Genomic DNA, 27,579 nt, shown 5'->3' on the forward strand with positions numbered 1-27,579 from the left:
TAAAGCTTGTTTATTGATACTAACAAGATAAAAAATAACAAACTGCTTCATTTTCTTACAACTTATATCATATATTCTCATGAATATGGATTTCTAAGTTTTTGTTTAGTAGTCTACATTGTTTAAATAGGGTGATGAGCTCAGCACAGTAAACACCATTTCTACATTACATATAGGCATTCATGACAATTCTATAATTTCATAGTTAAAAGTACAGGTTCCTCTTTTACCTCCGGCTGTTACACCCATCTTAGTTTCCTTGCTCCTCTTTTACCGATATAACAGTTTCTTTCTGGTTTTCTAAAATTCATCTTCACCTCTTCAAACGTAAATTCGATAAAATTCAATGTATTCCACTTATTTAAATTACAAGATTTTGCAATTTTATATTCATACGAGAAAACACAAACCATTAATGTCGTCAGGATCACACTACCACAGCGAATAAGAAAGCAAACTAACCTATGAACAAAGAAACTATTGCTATCACAGATACGTAAGTTAGTGTTCCAATAAAACATATTAGGATTAAAAACCACATCTATAAGTATACTCAAGGAATAACCTATAAGTCTCCAAATAGAACACAAGTAAACCAAGAAAATTAGCGTGGAAAACAAAAGAATACATCTTGAGAGTTGGAAAGTATTAAAAAATCTGAAATATATAGCTCCAAATCTCCATAACGAGTACAGACGTAACACACTTAAAACAAACAAAACACAGAGCAGGGTTCTTGCTGCATACGCGTAGTGTGCAAGCTTGTAGAAGTCAAAATGATTGTCTTCAGGGTGCGATAGGTAGTAGGCGACGTAACGTTTGGCACTGATCTGGTGTAAGATCATGTTATATAAGGCAAGGCCCGCTAGAACCGCCATTAACAATTCGTACAGGCGACACGACTGTTTGAAGTAATTCCGCAGTCCGTGAGCGTTCATTCTTCCGATCAGTCGCACCATCAACACAATGAAGAACAAAAAGAAAGTTTCACTCCAGAAGTCTATATGTATACTTGCAAGAACAGATTGTATCTGAAACAAAACCAACACATTTTAGAGATGCTCAGGAAGTGTTAGCATATTTATACAAGTAAAACATTAAAAAATAGTGGAGGATCTAGATATACTAATAAAGAGGGTTTGCCCAGGAAGTCTGGGGAGTATGGATTATTTCCTACATAAGAGGGGATGTTCAGAAGATCTGAAGTGTATATTGAAAAAAATGGAATGGTACTTAACAGTTTTAAGAATTTCCGGTTTCAGAGTTGATTTTATGTTGATGCCTCCAATCAAGAAAATGTATATGGTGTTTAGAAAGGGTGCCACTAACTTCTGTGGCTGTAGTACTCATGGTTTCAAAAATATGTCAAGTTAAAGAATGCCTCGTTTAACCGCTAGCCGTCATTTTGTATTTTTATAAAAAATATTATCTTTAGAACTAGTAAAGCTACAGATAGCAAATTTCGCACATAAGTTGACAAATAAGAGAAAAACTCAAAAACATTATTGTGTGATTTACTTTAATATTCCGGTTGAAACTTTTCAAAGTCTAATAACAAATAAAGCAGTATAGCTATAAAAGATTTACAAGATCACAACTATTTAGTAATTTTTATTTAAATTCCTAGAGTATTTTTACTAACGAAAACCATCAACACATAAATGAGTATGCAGGTACGCTTGCACAAACCGGGAGGAACAAACATCTCAACACCGCTGATGCGTCTCAACTGATGATAATATTCGAAGCGTACCTTCAAAGTGGTCAAGCTGGAGGAGATAGAAAAACGAAGTTGGGAGTAGTCAACAGAAATCAACACAACGTTGATTAAAAATTGTTATTTTTTATCCACATAAATTCTTAAAATATCTTTTAATGACAGGTCACTGAAATTGAAGACAAATAATTGCTACTTAAAAATGGAAATAGTAATGTGCAATATACTGTGTTATTTTGTATTGCTATTAAAACACCTGCAACTGATGGCATTCTACAGAGCTACAAGTCTACGGTAGACAGGCCAAGTCTACAGAGCAACACGTCCAGAGTAGACAGGCCAAGTCCATCGTTAGTGTTGTGGTAAAGAAGACACTGTGAACCTCATGACCCTGAAATCATCAGCTGATGATGCTATTAAACTGTAGTTTAGTTTTACTTAATTTTGTGGTGACATAATAATGAATAATTTTGTGCATCCTTGACTACGAATAATTTCAATTAACATATTGGATCAATTAACATCGCGGATGTCGTATTTTGTATCCAGAGCTACATACAAAACACATGTACAAGTTTTCAGCATCACTTTGATAATGCTACTTGGATATACATAAACTATTTCTCAATGTTACGTCATTTCGTGTGATTCTTTCATTGTTCTCTGGAACAATATTACTGGGAGGAGAATGAGTCTACTCTTAAAACTATAAGCTACGCATTGCTTTGGTTTAGTGTAGCTGGTGTTGGTGAGTTGCATTGAACACAGCTGTGTTTGATTATTTTTCAGTGATAGTTACCACTCAGAATAAAATTTATTATTATTTTAAATATTGTTTATATCAGTTTGTTTGCTGTTATATTTACTACACTTGCACTCCCCCCCTTGGACTCTACACAGGTCGTACAGATTCTCCATCAATCTGACAGTAGGTGGGGATATGTTTGTTACAAGCAGCAATGTATCCAGGGAGATGTCAGTAATCGACTTTACAAACCATTCTATTTTATTAGTATCTCAATTAACACACAACCAAAAATACCAACATCTTTTTAAATTCTAGTATTTTGTCACTCACACATGACTGTATAAATATTCTTAATATTTTTTCTTTCTTTATTCTTGATATTTCTTAGCTGCACCATTTGTATCCTCTTTAATGCCTTTGTTACAAGGTAGCACACATTTACACCAATTCTGCAAAATCGACAAAGTCAGAAACATCGTCGTACATCAAGGTACTAGGAAGACGAAGCATCACATGTGTGGGACGCTGGCTCGTGGACGGGAAATGGGAGTGAATTGATGCACTATCTGGAATATATAAAATCAGCAGTGTGTTGTAACAAACGTGTTAGTTCTGAGAAACATTTGTAGCACTAACCAGAACTGTGGGTAGATACTGTCCGGTGACAGTCTGCTCCACCACGAGCGCCAGCTCCGTGAACCAGCCGACATTGGCGTTGTACAGAGTCAGCTGGATGATGATAGCCCGCGAGTAGTGGTCGGCCCAGTCATCCTCCGAGAGTTCTTCAGCTACTCCCTGTGTCTCCTCCCGGGACATACCCAGGTCCTGCGAGTAACCTCCGGGTGGATATCCCTGCGTCCCTGAGTGTTTATGTACGTCTTAAAGTCTGTTTGATACTCATTGTAACTCTTAACTAATACAGAAGTAAATCTGTTGTCAAAACACACAACTTGACACATCAGTGGGTATTCAATACACTGTTTTATGCCTTCAATACCGTAGGGGCTAGACACTTAGGAGTCTGAGGACAATGTTATACAACAAACAAGTGACATATTGCATATCACTTTAAAGACAAAAGAAGAACAGTGGTATAAAAAATGAAATTTGAATGATGCCCAGTAAAATGGTTAAAAATAAAAGTGTATTAATGCTGAATAAAAATGAGCTTTGTTGCTTAACTAGAAAGGTATAGGTTTAGAAGTATTAATTATTTTTTAAACTGATAGATTCTCACTGGTCTGGGACCCCAAGGACTGAAACGTACAAATACTGATGCACCCATTCTCCCTAGAGTAAGAAACTATCAATAGTCATATCCTTGCTCATGTCATCAAGTGGATCATGCAAGTCTCACCATAGTACCAGAAACCGTCAACATCTGAAGGGTCAGTGTATGTCCAGTTCTCACTAGTCTGGAACCCCAAGTACTGAAACGTACAAATACTGATGCACCCATTCTCCCTAGAGTAAGAAACTATCAATAGTCATATCCTTGCTCATGTCATCAAGTGGATCATGCAAGTTTCACCATAGTACCAGAACCCGTCAACATCTGAAGGGTCAGTGTATGTCCAGTTCTCACTGGTCTGGAACCCCAAGGACTGAAACGTACAAATACTGATGCACCCATTCTCCTTAGAGTAAGAAACTATCAACAGTCATATCCTTGCTCATGTCATGAAGTGGATGATGCAAGTTTCACCATAGTACCAGAACCCGTCAATATCTGAAGGGTCAGTGTATGTCCAGTTCTCACTGGTCTGGGACCCCAAGGACTGAAACGTACAAATACTGATGCACCCATTCTCCCTAGAGTAAGAAACTATCAATAGTCATCTCCTTGCTCATGTCATCAAGTGGATCATGCAAGTTTCACCATAGTACCAGAACCCGTCAATATCTGAAGGGTCAGTGTATGTCCAGTTCTCACTGGTCTGGAACCCCAAGGACTGAAACGTACAAATACTGATGCACCCATTCTCCTTAGAGTAAGAAACTATCAACAGTCATATCCTTGCTCATGTCATGAAGTGGATGATGCACGTTTCACCATAGTACCAGAACCCATCAACATCTGAAGGGTCAGTGTATGTCCAGTTTCTCACTGGTCTGGGACCCCAAGGACTGAAACGTACAAATACTGATGCACCCATTCTCCCTAGAGTAAGAAACTATCAATAGTCATATCCTTGCTCATGTCATCAAGTGGATGATGCAAGTTTCACCATAGTACCAGAACCCGTCAACATCTGAAGGGTCAGTGTATGTCCAGTTCTCGCTGGTCTGGGACCCCAAGGACTGAAACGTACAAATACTGATGCACCCATTCTCCCTAGAGTAAGAAACTATCAATAGTCATATCCTTGCTCATGTCATCAAGTGGATCATGCAAGTTTCACCATAGTACCAGAACCCGTCAACATCTGAAGGGTCAGTGTATGTCCAGTTCTCACTGGTCTGGGACCCCAAGGACTGAAACGTACAAATACTGATGCACCCATTCTCCTTAGAGTAAGAAACTATCAATAGTCATATCCTTGCTCATGTCATCAAGTGGATCATGCAAGTCTCACCATAGTACCAGAACCCGTCAACATCTGAAGGGTCAGTGTATGTCCAGTTCTCGCTGGTCTGGAACCCCAAGGACCGATCTATCGTGAGCCAGCTGGACAAGTAGTCGCTGGTGTCCTCTGAGTACCGACTCCAGGGTGCTGCACATATCGTGTCTCTCGCCATCACCTCTGGTACTCGGCAGTGTTCTGTCAGAACATATCGGTATCAAGTGAGGAAATGTCTTTTTCAACTTGCCTTAACTTTAAATCCTGTGCATATGCACTACGTAACTTTTATGGAGCAATCAATTCCTTAACCTTTTATAAATAATTTTCAATTTTTGGAGGGAATACTAACTTAAACATAAAATGTAATCAGTGTTGTTATATAACCCTTGATAGTATGTACAGGGTTATTCAATATACTGGACAATTTTGTATAAACATTGCAAAACTTGTATAATCAACAGGAAAAATAAATAGTAGCACTACAATCATTTCGAAGTATCAATATAATATCTAGAACATTTCTATTCAATTATAGAACATCTGTACTAAGTGAGTCTCAAGGCTTAATCTTATTATTTAGTTAACATCACAAAATTGTGTTAAAATTGTAAATTTAAAACATGTTGCAATGAATTTAACCGTTTGCCTCTTTAAATCTTAAAATGCCAGTTTCTGCTTACAACTCTTGCCAAAAGTGTTTTTTCCACTTTATAACATTCTTAAATAGATGACATTTACTATTATTGTACAGTATATCTGTGTAATTTGAATGGAACTAGGCATTTGTTTGCCATTGGTGCTGGGTTTGTCTCTTAGCACTTTACTGAACATCACTTAAAGCAAAGTATATGGCCATTTCTATCTTGTCACTTTGTGGTTTAAGAATAGATTTGTAAAAATTTTACATTAATGCCAGAAACCACCTTTGAAGTAAAATAAGATGTATAGTAGTATACTTATATTTATGTCACAATCAAATAATATTTAGTAGATTAACACAATGGACTGGACAGCAACAACAGTTGTAGTCTACCTGGCTGGACACGGAACTGCCTCATACTTATGGTGCCCAGGATTCTCGTGGTGACGTCACACACCCAGTCCTCTCTGCCCCCGGCTGTACAGACCAAAGGGTTAACATCACAGGTGGAGTGTTCCATCTCTAATCTAATGTTAGTTTAGTTTTCAACCTAGTCTATAATCTAGTTTAGTTTTTTATTAAGTGCATGTTTTAGAGTTAGTGAAGTTGACACACAACATAGTGGTTTTGATTCCTGACTTCAGCGTGTCACAACGCTCTGGTATGATTTGTTTATTTTAGCCTAGTTTGTAATTATGTGTTAGGTTAGTTATTTGCTCGAAGAAGAGAACAGATTGCAGATCTCGAAACATAGAGTTTGTCCCACTAAACGATGGCAAATGTCCGGAAAAATCCTGTTTCCTTCACAATACTGCCATCGTCAAAAATAAACTTCAAAGAAAGAATCTAATCTAAAGTTAGACAAAAAAATGTACATCCCTTAATTTTGTTTCTGTAATTCTTACTATTACGAACAACAAAAATTTAAGTAAAATATTTTTTGATTTCTTTGGTGTGTTACTCTCTACACTTCAGTCAAGTTAAGTTACAAGGAATACAACTGGGGAGAACCTTTCAACTAAAAGGAGAACAAAACGATCTTCAATTCGTTTACTAGATTTCCAACTTTTACTAGATAAAAGGTTATATAATTCAGTCAGTAATTTTAGGATGACAATACATCAAATAGTTTTAGTTAATTATTACTGGATAATATATAAATAAAATGAAGGAAAACTAACCAGAAGAAATGGGATCCACGTTGTACCAAACAAACTTGTACATTTGCGCCAGAAATGTGGTCTGTAGGAAGGTCTCGTAGCTGAAACATTACACATAAGATAATATTTTCTCGGCATATTTAGACTTTCAAATAATTCATTTTGTTTAACACTTCATGATTAGATTTACTTTACGTTCTCAACTCAAAATTTATGCTGTAGGTATTGCTTAAATGGGGTAGGTAGATCTGATATTTTAAGGGGAGCGGGAAGGCCCTTTTTTTTAATTTTTACAAATTCCACTTTAATTTTTTTCATTGTTCCTTGGAATGTCTTCTTTAAGAAATATAAGGTTCAATGTCGTGGGATGATTATTTAGCTTACTATAAATATTTTTGTAAGCCATGTCACGTCAGAATTTTTACCCTTTGCGCGTGGGCGGGCGCTTATGAAACTAAGCTTACATTCATATAGTATATGAAAAAAGCGGACAAAGCGGCTGAAAATTATGACAAAGGAAGCTAGAATTAACAGAAGAAAAAGAAAAATTGAGTTGGAAGAGGAAGAAGAGAAAGCAGATGATCCAGCCTATGGTGGAGGGATGTTTTGAGCTTATTGGTGAGTTTTGACTTTAATGCTCATTCTCCGTTAACTTTAATATTTTAATACTTAGGTACATTTTTCTCAAAAACTATTGGAGGTAGAGAGTTGAAATTTTTTGTGCTTTTGAAGATGGCTATATTCAACAAATACGTGCTAAAAATCAAGGTATTAACATTACATTAACCCTCTATAAAAAAAATTAAGTAATGTGAAAATTAAAACTTTTAAAGTAATATTTTTCAAAAATTCAAAAAACTATAGTAAACTTTGTTAAGAAATGTTAAAACGGCATGTGTTTACTCAATATAGTGTATATAATACGGTGTAAAAATTTCATGTACGTAGTCCAATTAGTTCTTGATGAGAAAAATGTACCTGAAAATTGGTAATTTAACATTGTCGGGATAGGGCCTTCCCGCTCCCTGTATATTGCTCTTGAACCTAATATTCTGTGATTGTGTTACATCACACATTGTAATAGTATATATCAGGATATAGTGAGATACTGTAGGTATTGCTTAAATGGGGTAGGAAGATCTAATATTTTAATGTATATTGCTCTTGAACCTAATATTCTGTGATTGTGTTACATCACACATTGTAATAGTATATATCAGGATATAGTGAGATACTGTAGGTATTGCTTAAATGGGGTAGGAAGATCTAATATTTTAATGTATATTGCTCTTGAACCTAATATTCTGTGATTGTGTTACATCACACATTGTAATAGTATATATCAGGAATATAGTGAGATACTGTAGGTATTGCTTAAATGGGGTAGGAAGATCTAATATTTTAATGTATATTGCTCTTGAACCTAATATTCTGTGATTGTGTTACATCACACATTGTAATAGTATATATCAGGATATAGTGAGATACTGTAGGTATTGCTTAAATGGGGTAGGAAGATCTAATATTTTAATGTATATTGCTCTTGAACCTAATATTCTGTGATTGTGTTACATCACACCATTGTAATAGTATACGTCAGGATATAGTGAGATACTGTAGGTATTGCTTAAATGGGGTAGGAAGATCTAATATTTTAATGTATATTGCTCTTGAACCTAATATTCTGTGATTGTGTTACATCACACATTGTAATAGTATACTATCAGGATATAGTGAGATACTGTAGGTATTGCTTAAATGGGGTAGGAAGATCTAATATTTTAATGTATATTGCTCTTGAAACCTAATATTCTGTGATTGTGTTACATCACACATTGTAATAGTATATATCAGGATATAGTGAGATACTGTAGGTATTGCTTAAATGGGGTAGGAAGATCTAATATTTTAATGTATATTGCTCTTGAACCTAATATTCTGTGATTGTGTTACATCACACATTGTAATAGTATATATCAGGGGATATAGTGAGATGCTGTAGGTATTGCTTAAATGGGGTAGGAAGATCTAATATTTTAATGTATATTGCTCTTGAAACCTAATATTCTGTGATTGTGTTTTACATCACACATTGTAATAGTATATATCAGGATATAGTGAGATACTGTAGGTATTGCTTAAATGGGGTAGGAAGATCTAATATTTTAATGTATATTGCTCTTGAACCTAATATTCTGTGATTGTGTTACATCACACATTGTAATAGTATATATCAGGATATAGTGAGATACTGTAGGTATTGCTTAAATGGGGGTAGGAAGATCTAATATTTTAATGTATATTGCTCTTGAACCTAATATTCTGTGATTGTGTTACATCACACATTGTAAATAGTATACGTCAGGATATAGTGAGATGCTGTAGGTATTGCTTAAATGGGGTAGGAAGATCTAATATTTTAATGTATATTGCTCTTGAACCCTAATATTCTGTGATTGTGTTACATCACACATTGTAAATAGTATACGTCAGGATATAGTGAGATGCTGTAGGGTATTGCTTAAATGGGGTAGGAAGATCTAATATTTTAATGTATATTGCTCTTGAACCTAATATTCTGTGATTGTGTTACATCACACATTGTAAATAGTATACGTCAGGATATAGTGAGATGCTGTAGGTATTGCTTAAATGGGGTAGGAAGATCTAATATTTTAATGTATATTGCTCTTGAACCCTAATATTCTGTGATTGTGTTACATCACACATTGTAAATAGTATACGTCAGGATATAGTGAGATGCTGTAGGTATTGCTTAAATGGGGTAGGAAGATCTAATATTTTAATGTATATTGCTCTTGAACCTAATATTCTGTGATTGTGTTACATCACACATTGTAAATAGTATACGTCAGGATATAGTGAGATGCTGTAGGTATTGGTTAAATGGGGTAGGAAGATCTAATATTTTAATGTATATTGCTCTTGAACCCTAATATTCTGTGATTGTGTTACATCACACATTGTAAATAGTATACGTCAGGATATAGTGAGATGCTGTAGGTATTGCTTAAATGGGGGTAGGAAGATCTAATATTTTAATGTATATTGCTCTTGAACCTAATATTCTGTGATTGTGTTACATCACACATTGTAAATAGTATACGTCAGGATATAGTGAGAAGGTATATGATCATTGCTCTTGAACCTAATAGTGATTGTGTATTGCTGAGATGCTGTAGGTATTGGTTAAATGGGGTAGGTAGATCTAATATTTTAATGTATATTGCTCTTGAACCTAATATTCTGTGATTGTGTTACATCACACATTGTAAATAGTATACGTCAGGATATAGTGAGATGCTGCATATGTTATAATACACTATGCAGACATCAGATCTGATAATATTTCAAATAAACTCCTTTTAATAGCTTAAAGTGTTACACGAATTATTTAAAATGCAAATATACAGGGTGTCCCAGAGCCACTATCGTTCACTATTTATGTGCATAAAACAGCAAGAGCTAGCTAGTCCCATCAAATAAATCTATTGGTTACCTGTTACAATTAGTTTAATTTACAGAATATTCCAGAAATATAGGATCATGGGTTCGAATCTCGAAAAGCGTAAATGTAAACATGTGTCAAGTGATAATTTTTATAGGTATTGTTTTAGTCAAACAGTTTGTTTTACGTTTTATACCCCTATTTGTTTCAAACACATAAAAATTAGGATGTTTTCTATTTTTTATATCCACAAATTAAGGTTGCTATTATCTATGTAAGGTTTAATTTATTTATTATTCCACACGTGAAAATGAGAATAACTTAATTTTACAAATATTCAAGATTGAAAACTGTGTCACTTGATGCAATGTAATTTTAATAATAATTTCAGAACAGAACTTGCTTTACATGATAAAATTCGGCCAGTCCAGAAATTCACTTTTATATGTTGTAGAATGGTCATTGGAGCAACTAGCCTTGTAGTTTTTTTTGTATAAAAGCACCTCTTAGATGATCCCTCACAAGGACGAATTATTAAAAAAATTGGGCAAAACCCCGTACTCCAACTTCTAAAAATTCTAAATTTAAATGAAATAACAATTTTTAACGCAAAGATATGTCGTGTTATACCTTACATTAAAGATATTTTCTAACCGAACAACGTTTACATTCAATGCTTTGACTAAATTTTGTCCTTTCCAAAATGACAAGATTGCTTCTGTTCTCTCCCAAAAATTAAAGCACACATTAAACTGAAAGGCATTGCAATTGGGTAATTATGACCAAATAATCTAAAAAAATCAACAGTAACATTCACTCGATCAGTGCTACGACTACGAATGACATCTAAGTCTAGTTCACGCCGCGGCGACACATTGCTTAGAGTGTTTATTACCGTGGACAGACATCTACAGTTAGTTTCGGTTTAACATCTACATCTATGTGATGAAGCTCCATTTGCATACAATGGTGAAGTGTATCGGCACAATATGAGGTGTTGGTCTCTACTTGATCCCCAGTGAGGGTGAAGATGGAGATGCAACACTTTGTAACAGAGTTGTAAGACGAATCTTTTTTATACGAGACATTAAATTGAGGTTTCCTAAAATAAATCTTTGTTGAATAAAATCATTTCAAATAAATTGTTAGTATTTTATAAATAATATTAGGGCAGAGTTTTTAAATTTATAATATGTTACTCTTTAATATGAAATCTAGAGTGAACAGTACCCGCACATATAATCAATATAGAATGTTCTTCATTGTACGGTTTTCATTATTTAAATTATACATCCTTTTTCTAGATTTACCAATCATTGTAATATTATGTCGAATTTCTTATGAGATTTTTGGATACTGTTTGAACTCTATCAGTATCTCCTGTATTGAACATTTTAGCTGAAGTGCTTAACAGTTTGATAAATAAAAATACTTTTAATTTTAAAATCTCAAGAACTGGAGTGTCCCAAAATCCGAGTAATGGAAACACATTTTTGAAATTAAGTTACGAGGTTTGCAGCAGTTCTTCTCATTTAGTCACTCCTGTGTGTGAGAAATAGTTTTGAATAAACAGTACTGTTAGACGGCACTACTCACTCGGTCCTGTTGAAGACGCTGGTGAAGGCAGGGTCCGGAGGACGGTAGGAAGAGGATATCATCCTGCGCACGTGACTGTTGGTGTGATACTGCAGGATGTCTCCTCTCAGATTCCCCTCCAGGACGATCAGCAACAGCAATATCATCAGGAACTCGGATAACTCTGACCACTTGGTCTTCAGTTTCATCCTCTTTTCTTCTCTCTTAAAGATCGATATATTACTATATTAAACTTCATAAAAGACCCTGAAGGGACGCTTTACTAGAATTCAGATTTTAGATCTTTATGCATGTTTTATAATATTTGTGTACACAAAACATGTTTTTGTTTGCTTTCATACTGACGTCCGCTACTATATTAATAAGAATATATTTATTGTCAAAAATCTTAAAGAAGTATTGACACAAAAGTCAGGTATAAGACAAATATGAAAAATAACCTACAAAAAGAACATGAAAGAAACAGGATTTTTCCGGACATTTGCCAACGTTCAGTGAAACAAGAAATCAGTAACACTACGTTTCGAGATCTGCAATCTGGTCTCTTCTTCAGGTAATAACTAACCTAATACAAAATTACAAACTAGGTTAAAATAAACAAATCATACCAAAGCGTTGTGGCACGCCTGTCAGGAATCACAACCACCATGTTGTCAACTTCACTAACTCATGTACCTAACATGCACTTAATAAAAAACTATACACAACACTAATCATTAAAACTGAACTACAGAATACAGGTCACAATACGTCTGCACTCGTCTACCAACAACCTACGACAGTTTCACAGAACGATGGCAAATGTCCGGAAAAATCCTGTTTCCTTCACAATCCTTCCATCGTCAAAAATAACCTCCAAACAAAAAAAGAACATGTTGCAAAATAATACTATGTATACTCGTAAAAATGTATTGAACGATTTTTTGTTGCGGAATATAATTTTTAATCAAGTTAAATTCACTGTCTTAAATTAAGACACAGAAAGAGATGACATAAATACATAAACTATATAAAAATAAGTAAATGATTTAGTTAAAATACTCCATATATTTTAACTTATTTTTTTAAAATAAGAATAATAAACATCATGTTACAATGTTACAGTTACATTTGTTTACAGACTTTAATTTTGCATCTTCAAAAACAGAAGTCAAAGGCATTCATAATGATTTGTGTGTGTAAACGTCACAAATCTAATCAACTGGTCTAGCCTAGGATTTTTGTCCCAACTGTGTACAGAATCCTGGTGCAATCGAGTATACTACATACCAACTGTTCCCACAAGGATTCCATGCTGACTTGTTTTATACTATTTTGGTTTAAGACTTTCAGTGTGGTCCCCCCGACATGTGACCAAGTAGAATGAACTCTGACCTGTCTCCTGACGCCCATGATAGGGAGGTATCGAGGCGCGTGACGCATCTCCATGATGTTCTCCAAGTGCTCCTTATTGCCCATTAGTTCCATACGCTTTCCTTTACTTGGGTCCAACGTGTGAAAGTCTGTATAAAATTTCTTCTGCAACAATAAACATGTGTATACTAAGGGATACTTTGGAATGCATCATGGAAAATCTGTAAGACAACATTGAGGAAGTTAATGACCTTTTTAGATGCATACTGATAGCTATATGCATTAATTGTAACTCCAAATTACTCTATAAATCATTACTTTTATCGCATCATTAATCTATTTAACACTTAACACTTTTAATTTTAATTTCATTTTATATGTTTATGAGATCTCAAAAATATGTATGAATCTTTAAATGTGTAAATGTTTTTAAAATTTTGAAGGCAGGAAATTCAGGAAGCATACTAAGTTGGGATTGACTAATTATGCAGGCACGGTGTTTTCTTTTAACATTGTTTTAATGAAAATACCTTTATTCACACAGAGCTGATCAGTATACACTGCTTTTCAGAGTAATCATCATCAGTAATATAAATATTTGTCATCAATAATAAAATTTAAAACAACTCAAATGCAAACACGAATAAATATTAAGTGACGTAAATTGAAGAATTTACTTAAGTTATATGCTGTATAGACAAAGCACACAAAACTTACAGAATAGCCTACAGTCCTTAACAGTGAGGAATGGTAACATTCAACTCATCAGCTAAATCTTTGAGTTAGTTTAAGTAAGGACCTTTTAGTACCGATACAAGAATTATCCAGAAAGTAGCTTGTGGAGAAGGGGAGCTTCTGCTAGCATTTTGGTGTCTGAACATTCTGTGACTCGGTACAAGTCTAGCTGCAGTATCGAATGGTCCTTGTTGGTGTCTGAACATTCTGTGACTCGGTACAAGTCTAGCTGCAGTATCGCATGGTTCTTGTTGGTGTCTGAACATTCTGTGACTCGGTACAAGTCTAGCTGCAGTATCAAATCAAATCAAATCAAATCAAATCAAATCAAATATCCTTTATTTCCATCAGACATGTAACATGCATTGGATTGCGTCATAAATATTAAAAAAAACCACATGTACAGTTTTGTATCTATAAAATTATTATTAATCAATTATTAATATTTATATATTATAATTAATCAATTATTAAAACTAATTAATTTTACATCATACAGACTATTTATTTCCAATAAATTCACTGAGGGTGTAGAAACATTTTTCTATTAAAAAAGCCTTCAGTGATCTCTTAAAGACCATTATATCATTTACATTCTTTAGGTCCACAGGAAGAGAATTATAAAAAATTACGGCATTATAAAAACAGTGATGTTTGAAAAAAGAGGTTGCATGGGGGGGAATATTTAATTTGTTGCTATTTCTGAGACAGTGTCCGGACTGCGGAATTAGTGACTCGAAAATGCCCTGGTTTTGCTTAAAAAAGACCAATGTGTGGTAAATATATATACTTGGAAAAGTAAGCAGATTGAAGTTCTTAAAGTGTGATTTGCAGGATTCTGATTGACGGATGCCAGCAATAGCTCTCACCGCTTTCTTCTGCAAAAGAAAGACATGGTTTGTTCTGCAATTTTCAAAACCCCAAATTTCAACAGCGTATGAAAGGTAGGGATAAACTAATGCAAAAATATGAAGTTAGAAGCACATCGGTGCCCGTGAAAGATGAAAGTCTACGAAGAACAAAAATACCAGCACAGACTTTACGTGCGACATGATTTACATGAAAGGAGAAGCTAAGATTCCTATCGACAATTAGGCCTAAAAAACTTGACCATTTGCTCAGAACAAACCTCTGTATCGCCAACCCAAACACTCAAAGAGTCATTGCGTCTTGATGAAATTGAAAAAATCTAGCAATGTAGTTTTATCAGTATTCACGGCCAAACCATTACTATCGCATGGTTCTTGTTGGTGTCTGAACATTCTGTGACTCGGTACAAGTCTAGCTGCAGTATCGCATGGTCCTTGTTGGTATCTGAACATTCTGTGACTCGGTACAAGTCTAGCTGGAGTATCGCATGGTTCTTGTTGATGTATAAACATTCTGTGACTCGGTACAAGTCTAGCTGGAGTATCGCATGGTTCTTGTTGATGTATAAACATTCTGTGACTCGGTACAAGTCTGGCTGGAGTATCGCATGGTTCTTGTTGGGTCTGAACATTCTGTGACTCGGTACAAGTCTAGCTGGAGTATCGCATGGTTCTTGTTGATGTATAAACATTCTGTGACTCGGTACAAGTCTGGCTGGAGTATCACATGGTTCTTGTTGGTGACTGAACATTCTGTGACTCGGTACAAGTCTAGCTGCAGTATCGCATGGTTCTTGTTGAAGTATAAACATTCTGTGACTCGGTACAAGTCTGGCTGGAGTATCACATGGTTCTTGTTGGTGACTGAACATTCTGTGACTCGGTACAAGTCTGGCTGGAGTATCACATGGTTCTTGTTGGTGTCTGAACATTCTGTGACTCGGTACAAGTCTAGCTGCAGTATCGCATGGTTCTTCCTACTTCTGGTTGGTAATTGCTTATAGTCTACATAGTGTAAATGTGTACTCACTGCTATTACAAACTCGACAATGATATAATGGTGCAAATTTTTACAACGGGCACACTATTGTTCAAGGGCGTAGGCAGCAAGGGGTCCAGATTCCCCCAAAATTTTCAATTACTTTTTTAGTAAACTATTATTGTTTAAATAATTTAGTATTACTGACATGTGCTGTTGCAAGATCGTTCTTAACAAATAAACAAGTCAAGACCTTTTTAAAGAACAAAATGTGGAATGAGTTTTACATTTTTTGGGAAGCCAATGGGTGGGAGTAGGAGAAAGCCTTTGGGGGGAGACCTATTGGGGGGTTGTGGAAATGCCACCCAGGGAAAAGGGAGTCTGTGGGGTAACCTCCAGGAATAGTTTTAGAATGTAATGCTCTAATATTGCTTTTTAAGGCTGTTTTTAGTCTCAATTAACAATAAATTTTGTTATGTTATTTTAAGGTAAAAACATTATTTAAACTCTCAGTGATTGCTGGAAAGGGCCGTGCTGTACGATAGTGTAATGTAAAGTGTATTTTGTTTTACCAAGAGTTATCTTGTATGGGTAGTTTACAGTATAACTATAATTTTGCTATGTTATTTTAAGGTAAAAACATTATTTAAACTCTCAGTGATTGCTGGAAAGGGCCGTGCTGTACGATAGTGTAATGTAAAGTGTATTTTGTTTTACCAAGAGTTATCATGTATGGGTAGTTTACAGTATAACTATAATTTTGCTATGTTATTTTAAGGTAAAAACATTATTTAAACTCTCAGTGATTGCTGGAAAGGGCCGTGCTGTACGATAGTGTAATGTAAAGTGTATTTTGTTTTACCAAGAATTATCATGTATGGGTAGTTTACAGTATAACTATAATTTTGCTATGTTATTTTAAGGTAAAAACATTATTTAAACTCTCAGTGATTGCTGGAAAGGGCCGTGCTGTACGATAGTGTAATGTAAAGTGTATTTTGTTTTACCAAGAATTATCATGTATGGGTAGTTTACAGTATAACTATAATTTTGCTATGTTATTTTAAGGTAAAAACATTATTTAAACTCTCAGTGATTGCTGGAAAGGGCCGTGCTGTACGATAGTGTAATGTAAAGTGTATTTTGTTTTACCAAGAGTTATCTTGTATGGGTAGTTTACAGTATAACTATAATTTTGCTATGTTATTTTAAGGTAAAAACATTATTTAAACTCTCAGTGATTGCTGGAAAGGGCCGTGCTGTACGATAGTGTAATGTAAAGTGTATTTTGTTTTACCAAGAGTTATCATGTATGGGTAGTTTACAGTATAACTATAATTTTGCTATGTTATTTTAAGGTAAAAACATTATTTAAACTCTCAGTGATTGCTGGAAAGGGCCGTGCTGTACGATAGTGTAATGTAAAGTGTATTTTGTTTTACCAAGAGTTATCTTGTATGGGTAGTTTACAGTATAACTATAATTTTGCTATGTTATTTTAAGGTAAAAACATTATTTAAACTCTCAGTGATTGCTGGAAAGGGCCGTGCTGTACGATAGTGTAATGTAAAGTGTATTTTGTTTTACCAAGAGTTATCTTGTATGGGTAGTTTACAGTATAACTATAATTTTGCTATGTTATTTTAAGGTAAAAACATTATTTAAACTCTCAATGAATGCTGGAAAGGGCCGTGCTGTACGATAGTGTAATGTAAAGTGTATTTTGTTTTACCAAGAATTATCATGTATGGGTAGTTTACAGTATAACTATAATTTTGCTATGTTATTTTAAGGTAAAAACATTATTTAAACTCTCAGTGATTGCTGGAAAGGGCCGTGCTGTACGATAGTGTAATGTAAAGTGTATTTTGTTTTACCAAGAGTTATCTTGTATGGGTAGTTTACAGTATAACTATAATTTTGCTATGTTATTTTAAGGTAAAAACATTATTTAAACTCTCAGTGATTGCTGGAAAGGGCCGTGCTGTACGATAGTGTAATGTAAAGTGTATTTTGTTTTACCAAGAGTTATCTTGTATGGGTAGTTTACAGTATAACTATAATTTTGCTATGTTATTTTAAGGTAAAAACATTATTTAAACTCTCAGTGATTGCTGGAAAGGGCCGTGCTGTACGATAGTGTAATGTAAAGTGTATTTTGTTTTACCAAGAATTATCTTGTATGGGTAGTTTACAGTATAACTATAATTTTGCTATGTTATTTTAAGGTAAAAACATTATTTAAACTCTCAGTGATTGCTGGAAAGGGCCGTGCTGTACGATAGTGTAATGTAAAGTGTATTTTGTTTTACCAAGAATTATCATGTATGGGTAGTTTACAGTATAACTATAATTTTGCTATGTTATTTTAAGGTAAAAACATTATTTAAACTCTCAGTGATTGCTGGAAAGGGCCGTGCTGTACGATAGTGTAATGTAAAGTGTATTTTGTTTTACCAAGAGTTATCTTGTATGGGTAGTTTACAGTATAACTATAATTTTGCTATGTTATTTTAAGGTAAAAACATTATTTAAACTCTCAGTGATTGCTGGAAAGGGCCGTGCTGTACGATAGTGTAATGTAAAGTGTATTTTGTTTTACCAAGAGTTATCTTGTATGGGTAGTTTACAGTATAACTATAATTTTGCTATGTTATTTTAAGGTAAAAACATTATTTAAACTCTCAGTGATTGCTGGAAAGGGCCGTGCTGTACGATAGTGTAATGTAAAGTGTATTTTGTTTTACCAAGAGTTATCTTGTATGGGTAGTTTACAGTATAACTATAATTTTGCTATGTTATTTTAAGGTAAAAAACATTATTTAAACTCTCAGTGATTGCTGGAAAGGGCCGTGCTGTACGATAGTGTAATGTAAAGTGTATTTTGTTTTACCAAGAGTTATCTTGTATGGGTAGTTTACAGTATAACTATAATTTTGCTATGTTATTTTAAGGTAAAAACATTATTTAAACTCTCAGTGATTGCTGGAAAGGGCCGTGCTGTACGATAGTGTAATGTAAAGTGTATTTTGTTTTACCAAGAGTTATCTTGTATGGGTAGTTTACAGTATAACTATAATTTTGCTATGTTATTTTAAGGTAAAAACATTATTTAAACTCTCAGTGATTGCTGGAAAGGGCCGTGCTGTACGATAGTGTAATGTAAAGTGTATTTTGTTTTACCAAGAGTTATCTTGTATGGGTAGTTTACAGTATAACTATAATTTTGCTATGTTATTTTAAGGTAAAAACATTATTTAAACTCTCAGTGATTGCTGGAAAGGGCCGTGCTGTACGATAGTGTAATGTAAAGTGTATTTTGTTTTACCAAGAGTTATCTTGTATGGGTAGTTTACAGTATAACTATAATTTTGCTATGTTATTTTAAGGTAAAAACATTATTTAAACTCTCAGTGATTGCTGGAAAGGGCCGTGCTGTACGATAGTGTAATGTAAAGTGTATTTTGTTTTACCAAGAGTTATCTTGTATGGGTAGTTTACAGTATAACTATAATTTTGCTATGTTATTTTAAGGTAAAAACATTATTTAAACTCTCAGTGATTGCTGGAAAGGGCCGTGCTGTACGATAGTGTAATGTAAAGTGTATTTTGTTTTACCAAGAGTTATCTTGTATGGGTAGTTTACAGTATAACTATAATTTTGCTATGTTATTTTAAGGTAAAAACATTATTTAAACTCTCAGTGATTGCTGGAAAGGGCCGTGCTGTACGATAGTGTAATGTAAAGTGTATTTTGTTTTACCAAGAGTTATCTTGTATGGGTAGTTTACAGTATAACTATAATTTTGCTATGTTATTTTAAGGTAAAAACATTATTTAAACTCTCAGTGATTGCTGGAAAGGGCCGTGCTGTACGATAGTGTAATGTAAAGTGTATTTTGTTTTTACCAAGAGTTATCTTGTATGGGTAGTTTACAGTATAACTATAATTTTGCTATGTTATTTTAAGGTAAAAACATTATTTAAACTCTCAGTGATTGCTGGAAAGGGCCGTGCTGTACGATAGTGTAATGTAAAGTGTATTTTGTTTTACCAAGAATTATCTTGTATGGGTAGTTTACAGTATAACTATAATTTTGCTATGTTATTTTAAGGTAAAAACATTATTTAAACTCTCAGTGATTGCTGGAAAGGGCCGTGCTGTACGATAGTGTAATGTAAAGTGTATTTTGTTTTACCAAGAATTATCTTGTATGGGTAGTTTACAGTATAACTATAATTTTGCTATGTTATTTTAAGGTAAAAACATTATTTAAACTCTCAGTGATTGCTGGAAAGGGCCGTGCTGTACGATAGTGTAATGTAAAGTGTATTTTGTTTTACCAAGAATTATCTTGTATGGGTAGTTTACAGTATAACTATAATTTTGCTATGTTATTTTAAGGTAAAAACATTATTTAAACTCTCAGTGATTGCTGGAAAGGGCCGTGCTGTACGATAGTGTAATGTAAAGTGTATTTTGTTTTACCAAGAATTATCTTGTATGGGTAGTTTACAGTATAACTATAATTTTGCTATGTTATTTTAAGGTAAAAACATTATTTAAACTCTCAGTGATTGCTGGAAAGGGCCGTGCTGTACGATAGTGTAATGTAAAGTGTATTTTGTTTTACCAAGAATTATCTTGTATGGGTAGTTTACAGTATAACTATAATTTTGCTATGTTATTTTAAGGTAAAAACATTATTTAAACTCTCAGTGATTGCTGGAAAGGGCCGTGCTGTACGATAGTGTAATGTAAAGTGTATTTTGTTTTACCAAGAATTATCTTGTATGGGTAGTTTACAGTATAACTATAATTTTGCTATGTTATTTTAAGGTAAAAACATTATTTAAACTCTCAGTGATTGCTGGAAAGGGCCGTGCTGTACGATAGTGTAATGTAAAGTGTATTTTGTTTTACCAACAGTTATCATGTATGGGTAGTTTACAGTATAACTATAACTATAATTTTGCTATGTTATTTTAAGGTAAAAACATTATTTAAACTCTCAGTGAATTGCTGGAAAGGGCCGTGCTGTACGATAGTGTAATGTAAAGTGTATTTTGTTTTACCAAGAATTATCTTGTATGGGTAGTTTACAGTATAACTATAATTTTGCTATGTTATTTTAAGGTAAAAACATTATTTAAACTCTCAGTGATTGCTGGAAAGGGCCGTGCTGTACGATAGTGTAATGTAAAGTGTATTTTGTTTTACCAAGAGTTATCATGTATGGGTAGTTTACAGTATAACTATAATTTTGCTATGTTATTTTAAGGTAAAAACATTATTTAAACTCTCAGTGATTGCTGGAAAGGGCCGTGCTGTACGATAGTGTAATGTAAAGTGTATTTTGTTTTACCAAGAGTTATCTTGTATGGGTAGTTTACAGTATAACTATAATTTTGCTATGTTATTTTAAGGTAAAAACATTATTTAAACTCTCAGTGAGTGCTGGAAAGGGCCGTGCTGTACGATAGTGTAATGTAAAGTGTATTTTGTTTTACCAAGAATTATCATGTATGGGTAGTTTACAGTATAACTATAATTTTGACTTTATACATATATACTATTTTACAAAACCAACATTACAAACAATTGAGTAAAAATTACATATTACTACATTACATTACATTACAATATTTTACCAAAAGTTAAGCGTAGTCTTCATTGATTTTAAACAAAGTTACATTTTTTGGCGGTGTTGTAAATTTGTTGATCACATTCACGTCTGCAATATTCCTCGGCATTTCCGCTGGCTTAAAGTCTGCAATTTTACTGCAATGAGACCAAAGTTGTTCAAAAATTTGTCACTTCTAAAATGATGATAGTACAGATGTAGTGGACTTAACCAAGCCGTCGACTACTGAATAGTCGATTTTTGTTGCCTGTAGTGCTTTTGATAAGATATATCACTGCGTTAGTACTCTTTTTGAGTAGAATAAAACAGAAAATAAAATTAAACTATTCCCCGGATTTTATCAAAGAGTTTTGGCTTTACCCCTGTGAGGAAAGTTGTTTCTGCTCTGTGTTTCAACAGTCACTACTTCATAGTTGTCTAGGATTATGTTTACGCTTTCCAATCTGCAATTCCATATTGTGTCAACTTGGTTTGACCTTCATAAAAAGGAGTAGAATTCTTCATAATACGTTCAAATATTGCGTGTTCTTTTCTTTGGTAGATTTGTCAAAAACATTGTAGAGCGATTGAAGTACGAACAACGCATTTCCAATGGCTTAAACTAGAATGGCAATATTCACTAATGATGTAGATGTTCAATACATGCGCATGGCAATGTATGTACATGGCTAACAGACTGTCATATAACAGTCTAGCCACCACACGCTGGCATGGGTTCCGCATGTTAGTGGCTCCAAATAGCATGAGCACGTACATTTTCTATTTCTAAATCTAGTGATGTTACAACTGTTGGCCAGACTTCTACATCAGTGTTTTGCTTAGTTCAATGTGTTACAGTTCACTCTACAAACAAAACCAAAAGCTGTTGTTTTTTTGGAGACTGTATTCAAGCCATGGGTATGCATGCAGTGCCGGTTTTAGCACTCCTAGCGCCCTGGGCGAGATTTCTTCGGCGCCCCCTAAATTCAATTCAATTACATACGAAAAAAGGCTACCGGCGCCCCTGGGCGGTCGCCCAACCGCGCCCTACCCTAACGCCGCTCCTATATGCATGGTACCATTATGAGCGAAATGTTCTCCCTTTATTTACAGGGTACTCACATTTAGGATGATATGGGCCCAAATGTACGAATCTCTTGGCAAATTTAGGATCGTGAAAAGGGTTTTGTTAATTTATTAGGTGTTCATGAACTGATGATTGTCATGCATTGACACTAGTAGAAGGTATTTCTTCAGCAGCAACAGCAGACTGGTTAGAAAACTCATTGGTTGAAGACTTTGGCTCTGCTGTTGGTGATGAACCGTCTGTAGATGAAGGGCAAGATGAAGAGTTGTTAACGTCATCTCCTAGCTGCCGCTTCTTGCTTGAAGACAAGACCAGAGAATGATAATAGTGACGACTGTGTTTTTCTGTTAGCCTAAATATAACGTTTATAATGCATGTAATAGTAAACTAATAAAATACAGTATAATGACACGTATTGTCAACATTTGGAGTTACATTTGAAGTTATCTTCCATTTTCAGTTTAGTGTAAGTAAAAATTAGTTAGACTTTAATGTTATTATCAGCTAAAGAAAATACAAAATAAATAGCAATACTTTATTTTTAAGATATATTGCTTGTTGAAACCTTGCAGAATGTAAATCAAGAGGCATATTTAAGACTTCATTTGTTTTAAGAGGCATTTTAAAACTTTATTTGTTGGTCCAGACCACTGAACCATAATATATAATTTAAAATTTTGTCTTCTAATACTGAAATACAACTGAAAGCCTTTAATTTTTACATTTGTTTTCTGTTTACAGTACTTATAATGTCTCCAAATCAGTATAGTTTTGGCAAAACTTGTAGAACTTAGTAAAAGCACAAGCCAATATTTTGATTTAATATCGATTTTATTGATTTTTGCCAACATTTATAATGTTTGTTTCGAAGTAGAAGCCTGTAAATAGATTCACAAACTTCTAATAAGAGTAGTCTCGTTGTCGGCGAATTTTAATGATACACTTTTAGTGATCTTTGGTCTAAGAGTAATTCTTTTTAGAAAAGAGTTCTCTCTCTCCCGACCGTATATATATATATATAACCATATTTTGAGACAACCGCACTAACTAAACGGAAATGGATCCAAGGAGACACTGAGTGAGTACTTTCGTCTATCAAACCTCCTCAACCACCAGATCCACAAGCGTGTTTATTGCTTAGACCGTGGAAACACTTTTGAGAAGCAAAAAGCTAGGTGAAAGTATATTGAATCATTCATTAACGATCTATTCAGAAAGTCTTTAAAAAACTTCACTGAATTCAGGCAAGATTGGAATTGGTTTATAATTGCTGGTCAGGCACGAATCTCCCTTATAGAACACTGGAATAACGTTTGAGAGCTTTAGATCTTTTTTGAAAATTCCCACCACAAAGGACAAATTAACCAATTTTGTTAGTGGTTTTGAAAAGGGCTTATAGCAACGTTTAATAACCCATATTGAGAGGCCATGATATCATCCGATTTATCAGGTTCTCCTCTGTTAAAATCGCAGCTTCAACTGTGCGGTTGGCACCTGACTGGAGTGGCAATCGTTATTACAGCACAGTAGTGTAAAGTAAGGTATAAACTAACCTTGAATGTAACAGCCATTAAGACAGAGACCAGAACGATTTTAAGAGGCAAGTAGATGAAAGCATGGAACAGACAGGCCAAAGTGAAAATGGTGATCCACTTGAGAATTTTGACAGTCCCCATGTACTGAGCCACTAAGAAGCAGACGACAGCGCAGACGATTACCATCAGGATGCAAACAGACCTGAGAAACAGTTCAATACAAAAAATACCATAACATTAATAACAAAAACATAAATAAAAGTATGATTGAGAATCACCAAGTGACATAATAATTTGATATTTTGCTGTAGTATTTGTCACCAACACAAGTAATACAAAATTAACTATAAGTGTTTCTAATGCAGCCAAACACTACGGGCCTTACAACTCACACTGGGGTGGGCTTACCAAGTAAGTGTAGCCAGGAACCGGTCCACATAAACATTGGGTGCATCATTAGGGAGCTGCACAGGTACCAGCGGCGCACGTGTCAACATCCGGTAGGCCATCCACTTCACTAAACATACAAGAATAGAATTATTGCAATAAAATCCAAGCCAAATTCAAATGTTTGGTTACGCATAAACATTTACCTCACATTATAAAACAGCACGATACCACTGTCTCAGTCGCTTAGGTATTTTTTAACAATTAACTCCTGAGATGTAGGTAGGACAATCCAAGATCAGTTCCTCTATCGGTGTTGCCAACTTTGGACTAACCAATGTCGATACACTCGGTAAAAAATTCTGTTTCACCATCGTGCAAAAATTGTCAATCTTCAACTGTGAAAGTTTTCTGCACCAAAGTTGTGCAAAATACAATACATAGAATTGATCACTTCCCATATCAAAAAGTGTTCAAATTGTTTTCCTTCTATGAGTTCTGAAAGCGTGACTCTTTTTGAGGATTTACTAAAACGTAGTTTTTTTTAAACACATTATTGTTATGAACGTTTCTAGTCAAAGCCCTTTAAGATACCTTTCTTGAATAATCATTCTAAGAGTAATTCCATCATCACCACAATGGCTGAATATTCAAAAACTTTTCTCAGAATACTTTTATGAAAATGACTGAAATGTTTTTCAGAATGTTTTTAATTTTTTAAGTATAATTTATTTAGAAAATTATTGTCTTAAACTATAATTATTCTTAAAGCGATTATTTTCATACATCACATATCATTAGAAAACGTGTCACTTGAAGTATAGTGAATATTCGCAGCAAGAAAAACTTAAATTTTTATCTTCAGCCATTTTATTTTGAGCCAGGTTACAAATCTGCCCAAAACTCGTACTTTAAACGGCCAAAATTTCCCGTAAATTGATCAAAAGTTTATATTTCTATCTGTCTTTTTTATGAGAATATCTTAAGAGCTGTGACTCTGAGACTATAAAAAAGTTAACTTACTAAACTAACCAATTACCATTGTGAATTCCCAGCATACTCGTATTACCACTTGGATAGCATCTGTTACAAATCTTGAACTAAGAAATTAAGTTTTTTTGGAGATTTCATTAAATTAAGACTTAATTGCTGAATTTCATTAATGATATTTCTGATCTTTTTAAATTTTATTTTATCCTAGACAACATATTTTATTCTACAACAAATTTGAACTAGAATGTGTCATAACTTTTAAACGATAATTTTAACAGAGTTGTTTGTGTCTCTTGTTATTCTATGGCGAGCATTGAGTTATTTCTATTAGTACAAAACAGCCACAAAACTGGTAAAAATATAATCAAAATTATTAACAGTAGTTGTTTAGAATTTTATATATATTTTATAGTAAAACATTATTTAACAACTTCACGTCAAACGAGATCAAAATCTTGTTATATCCCAAAGATAAGTTTGTCATGGCCAGTTTTTGTGAACCATTATATACTTTCCTCTCTACCATTTGTGAGTGAGAATATAAATAGAATGGGCAGAAACATTGAAATATGTTGAAAACTTTTACTTACCGTGATTTCTCAAATAGTTTTTGTTTTGTGCGTATGATGGTGGTCGATTCTTTCTCTCTTGAAGCTTAACATAAAAAATGTCATCGGCATCATCATCATCATCATCATCATCATCGTCATCATCATCGTCGTCATCATCATCATTAATACCAGCTATAAATCCACCCAACTTTGTCGGCCAAAGAGTTTTTCTTGGCGGTGAGAAGCGAAGTTGGGATTGTTCAATATTTTCTAGTTCCTCCTGTGAGAATGTTATCTTGTAGATTTTCCTACAAGAAAATTGAGTTAAGCGAAAAATTGTCAAGTGGTTCAAAAACTATTCACTTAAAAAATAACTATAGAGTAAGGTGTTGGAAATTTTGTTTCTGAAAGTAGCTCTTAAACTCATATTAAGGAGATGTACTTTGTTTAAAATATTTGTTTTTTATGAGGGAAGTATTTTGAAGGAAACAGGATTTTTCCGGTCACTTGTCATTGTTCATTTTCGAGATCTGCAATCTGATCTCTTCTTCGAAACGTAATGTTACTGATTTTATGTATCACTGAACAATAGTAAATATCCGGAAAATTCCTGTTTTCCAACTGATTTGTAATAAAAATCTCAGCACTTTTTCTTAAATTATTTAAATAATATAAATTTGTTATAGTTCGATTGTATTGACGAAAGGTAGCAGTATCATTACACTTTATGTTCGTCTATCTGTTTTTCTGTTAATAAGTGAATAACCCGTCCTGGTGGTTGCTAGAGTCACCCCTGTCAAGCTATTGACAGTCCATATTATTCTAGTCCTGCTGCAACATTACAACTTTGGATATTCCTCCAATTATGACAAAAATACAAATAAAGTAAATTAATTAATTTTAAAATTCATAATTTATACCATAGCAGGATTATGAGAGTAACGAACCTGAACAATGTCATCAAGATACAAGCTGTACACGAAGACGTTAAGAAACTGAAGACACTCAAGGTAACTTCTGACACACCCAGGGAGTACGACGTATCGTCCGTTCCTGGATCTGACAGACAACCAATAAAACAATATTAACCTATAAATGATATATTGTCATGAAATATTACACCAAACAAAGTGTTTTTAATCATAATCATATTTATTTTCTCAAAATTGAATTTATCAAGGTAAGTATACTATACTTTTTACTCCTAAATACAATAATAAGTTTTTGTGGATATTGAGTTTAGCTCCAGTTCACCTCTCTCATAGTGCTGTTGATTTATTTCCATGAGAACATAACAGTAATTTATTGCATTGGGAAAATTGTTTTTATGTAAAACAATGATGAGCACAGTTTCAATTCTGTAAGTTGAAAACGTAAAGTACTATTTAGCTGAATTTGTGTTATTTTCACCCATGTATATGTTTTATGCTTACGAGGTTCGAACAGTTTAAAGAGTAGAAGGCTGGAGAGCATTGCGACAGAGATGTAGCACATCCCGACTGTCAGATGGTCCAGCCGTGTCACTGGGTCCCTCGGGTGTCTACAACATCATTACAGTGTTCTGTAATAAAT

At 34.0% G+C, this 27,579-nt stretch overlaps 1 protein-coding gene across 1 annotated transcript; it reads right to left on the reverse strand.

The window, feature by feature from the left end:
* LOC124360910 (polycystic kidney disease protein 1-like 2) lies at positions 1-27,579 on the reverse strand. The gene is made up of 12 exons (XM_046814913.1): positions 27,441-27,579; positions 26,955-27,066; positions 26,047-26,315; positions 24,485-24,593; positions 24,095-24,278; positions 13,269-13,412; positions 11,895-12,097; positions 6,851-6,930; positions 6,063-6,146; positions 5,042-5,227; positions 3,102-3,325; positions 1-1,031 (listed from the first exon to the last, which is right to left on the reverse strand). Exons 1-12 carry the CDS (start codon positions 27,499-27,501, stop codon positions 240-242), a joined length of 2,448 nt encoding a protein of 815 aa, XP_046670869.1. The 5' UTR covers positions 27,502-27,579; the 3' UTR covers positions 1-239.

Source organism: Homalodisca vitripennis, chromosome 4 (genome assembly GCF_021130785.1).
Source record: "Homalodisca vitripennis isolate AUS2020 chromosome 4, UT_GWSS_2.1, whole genome shotgun sequence".
Lineage (NCBI taxonomy): Eukaryota > Metazoa > Arthropoda > Insecta > Hemiptera > Cicadellidae > Homalodisca > Homalodisca vitripennis.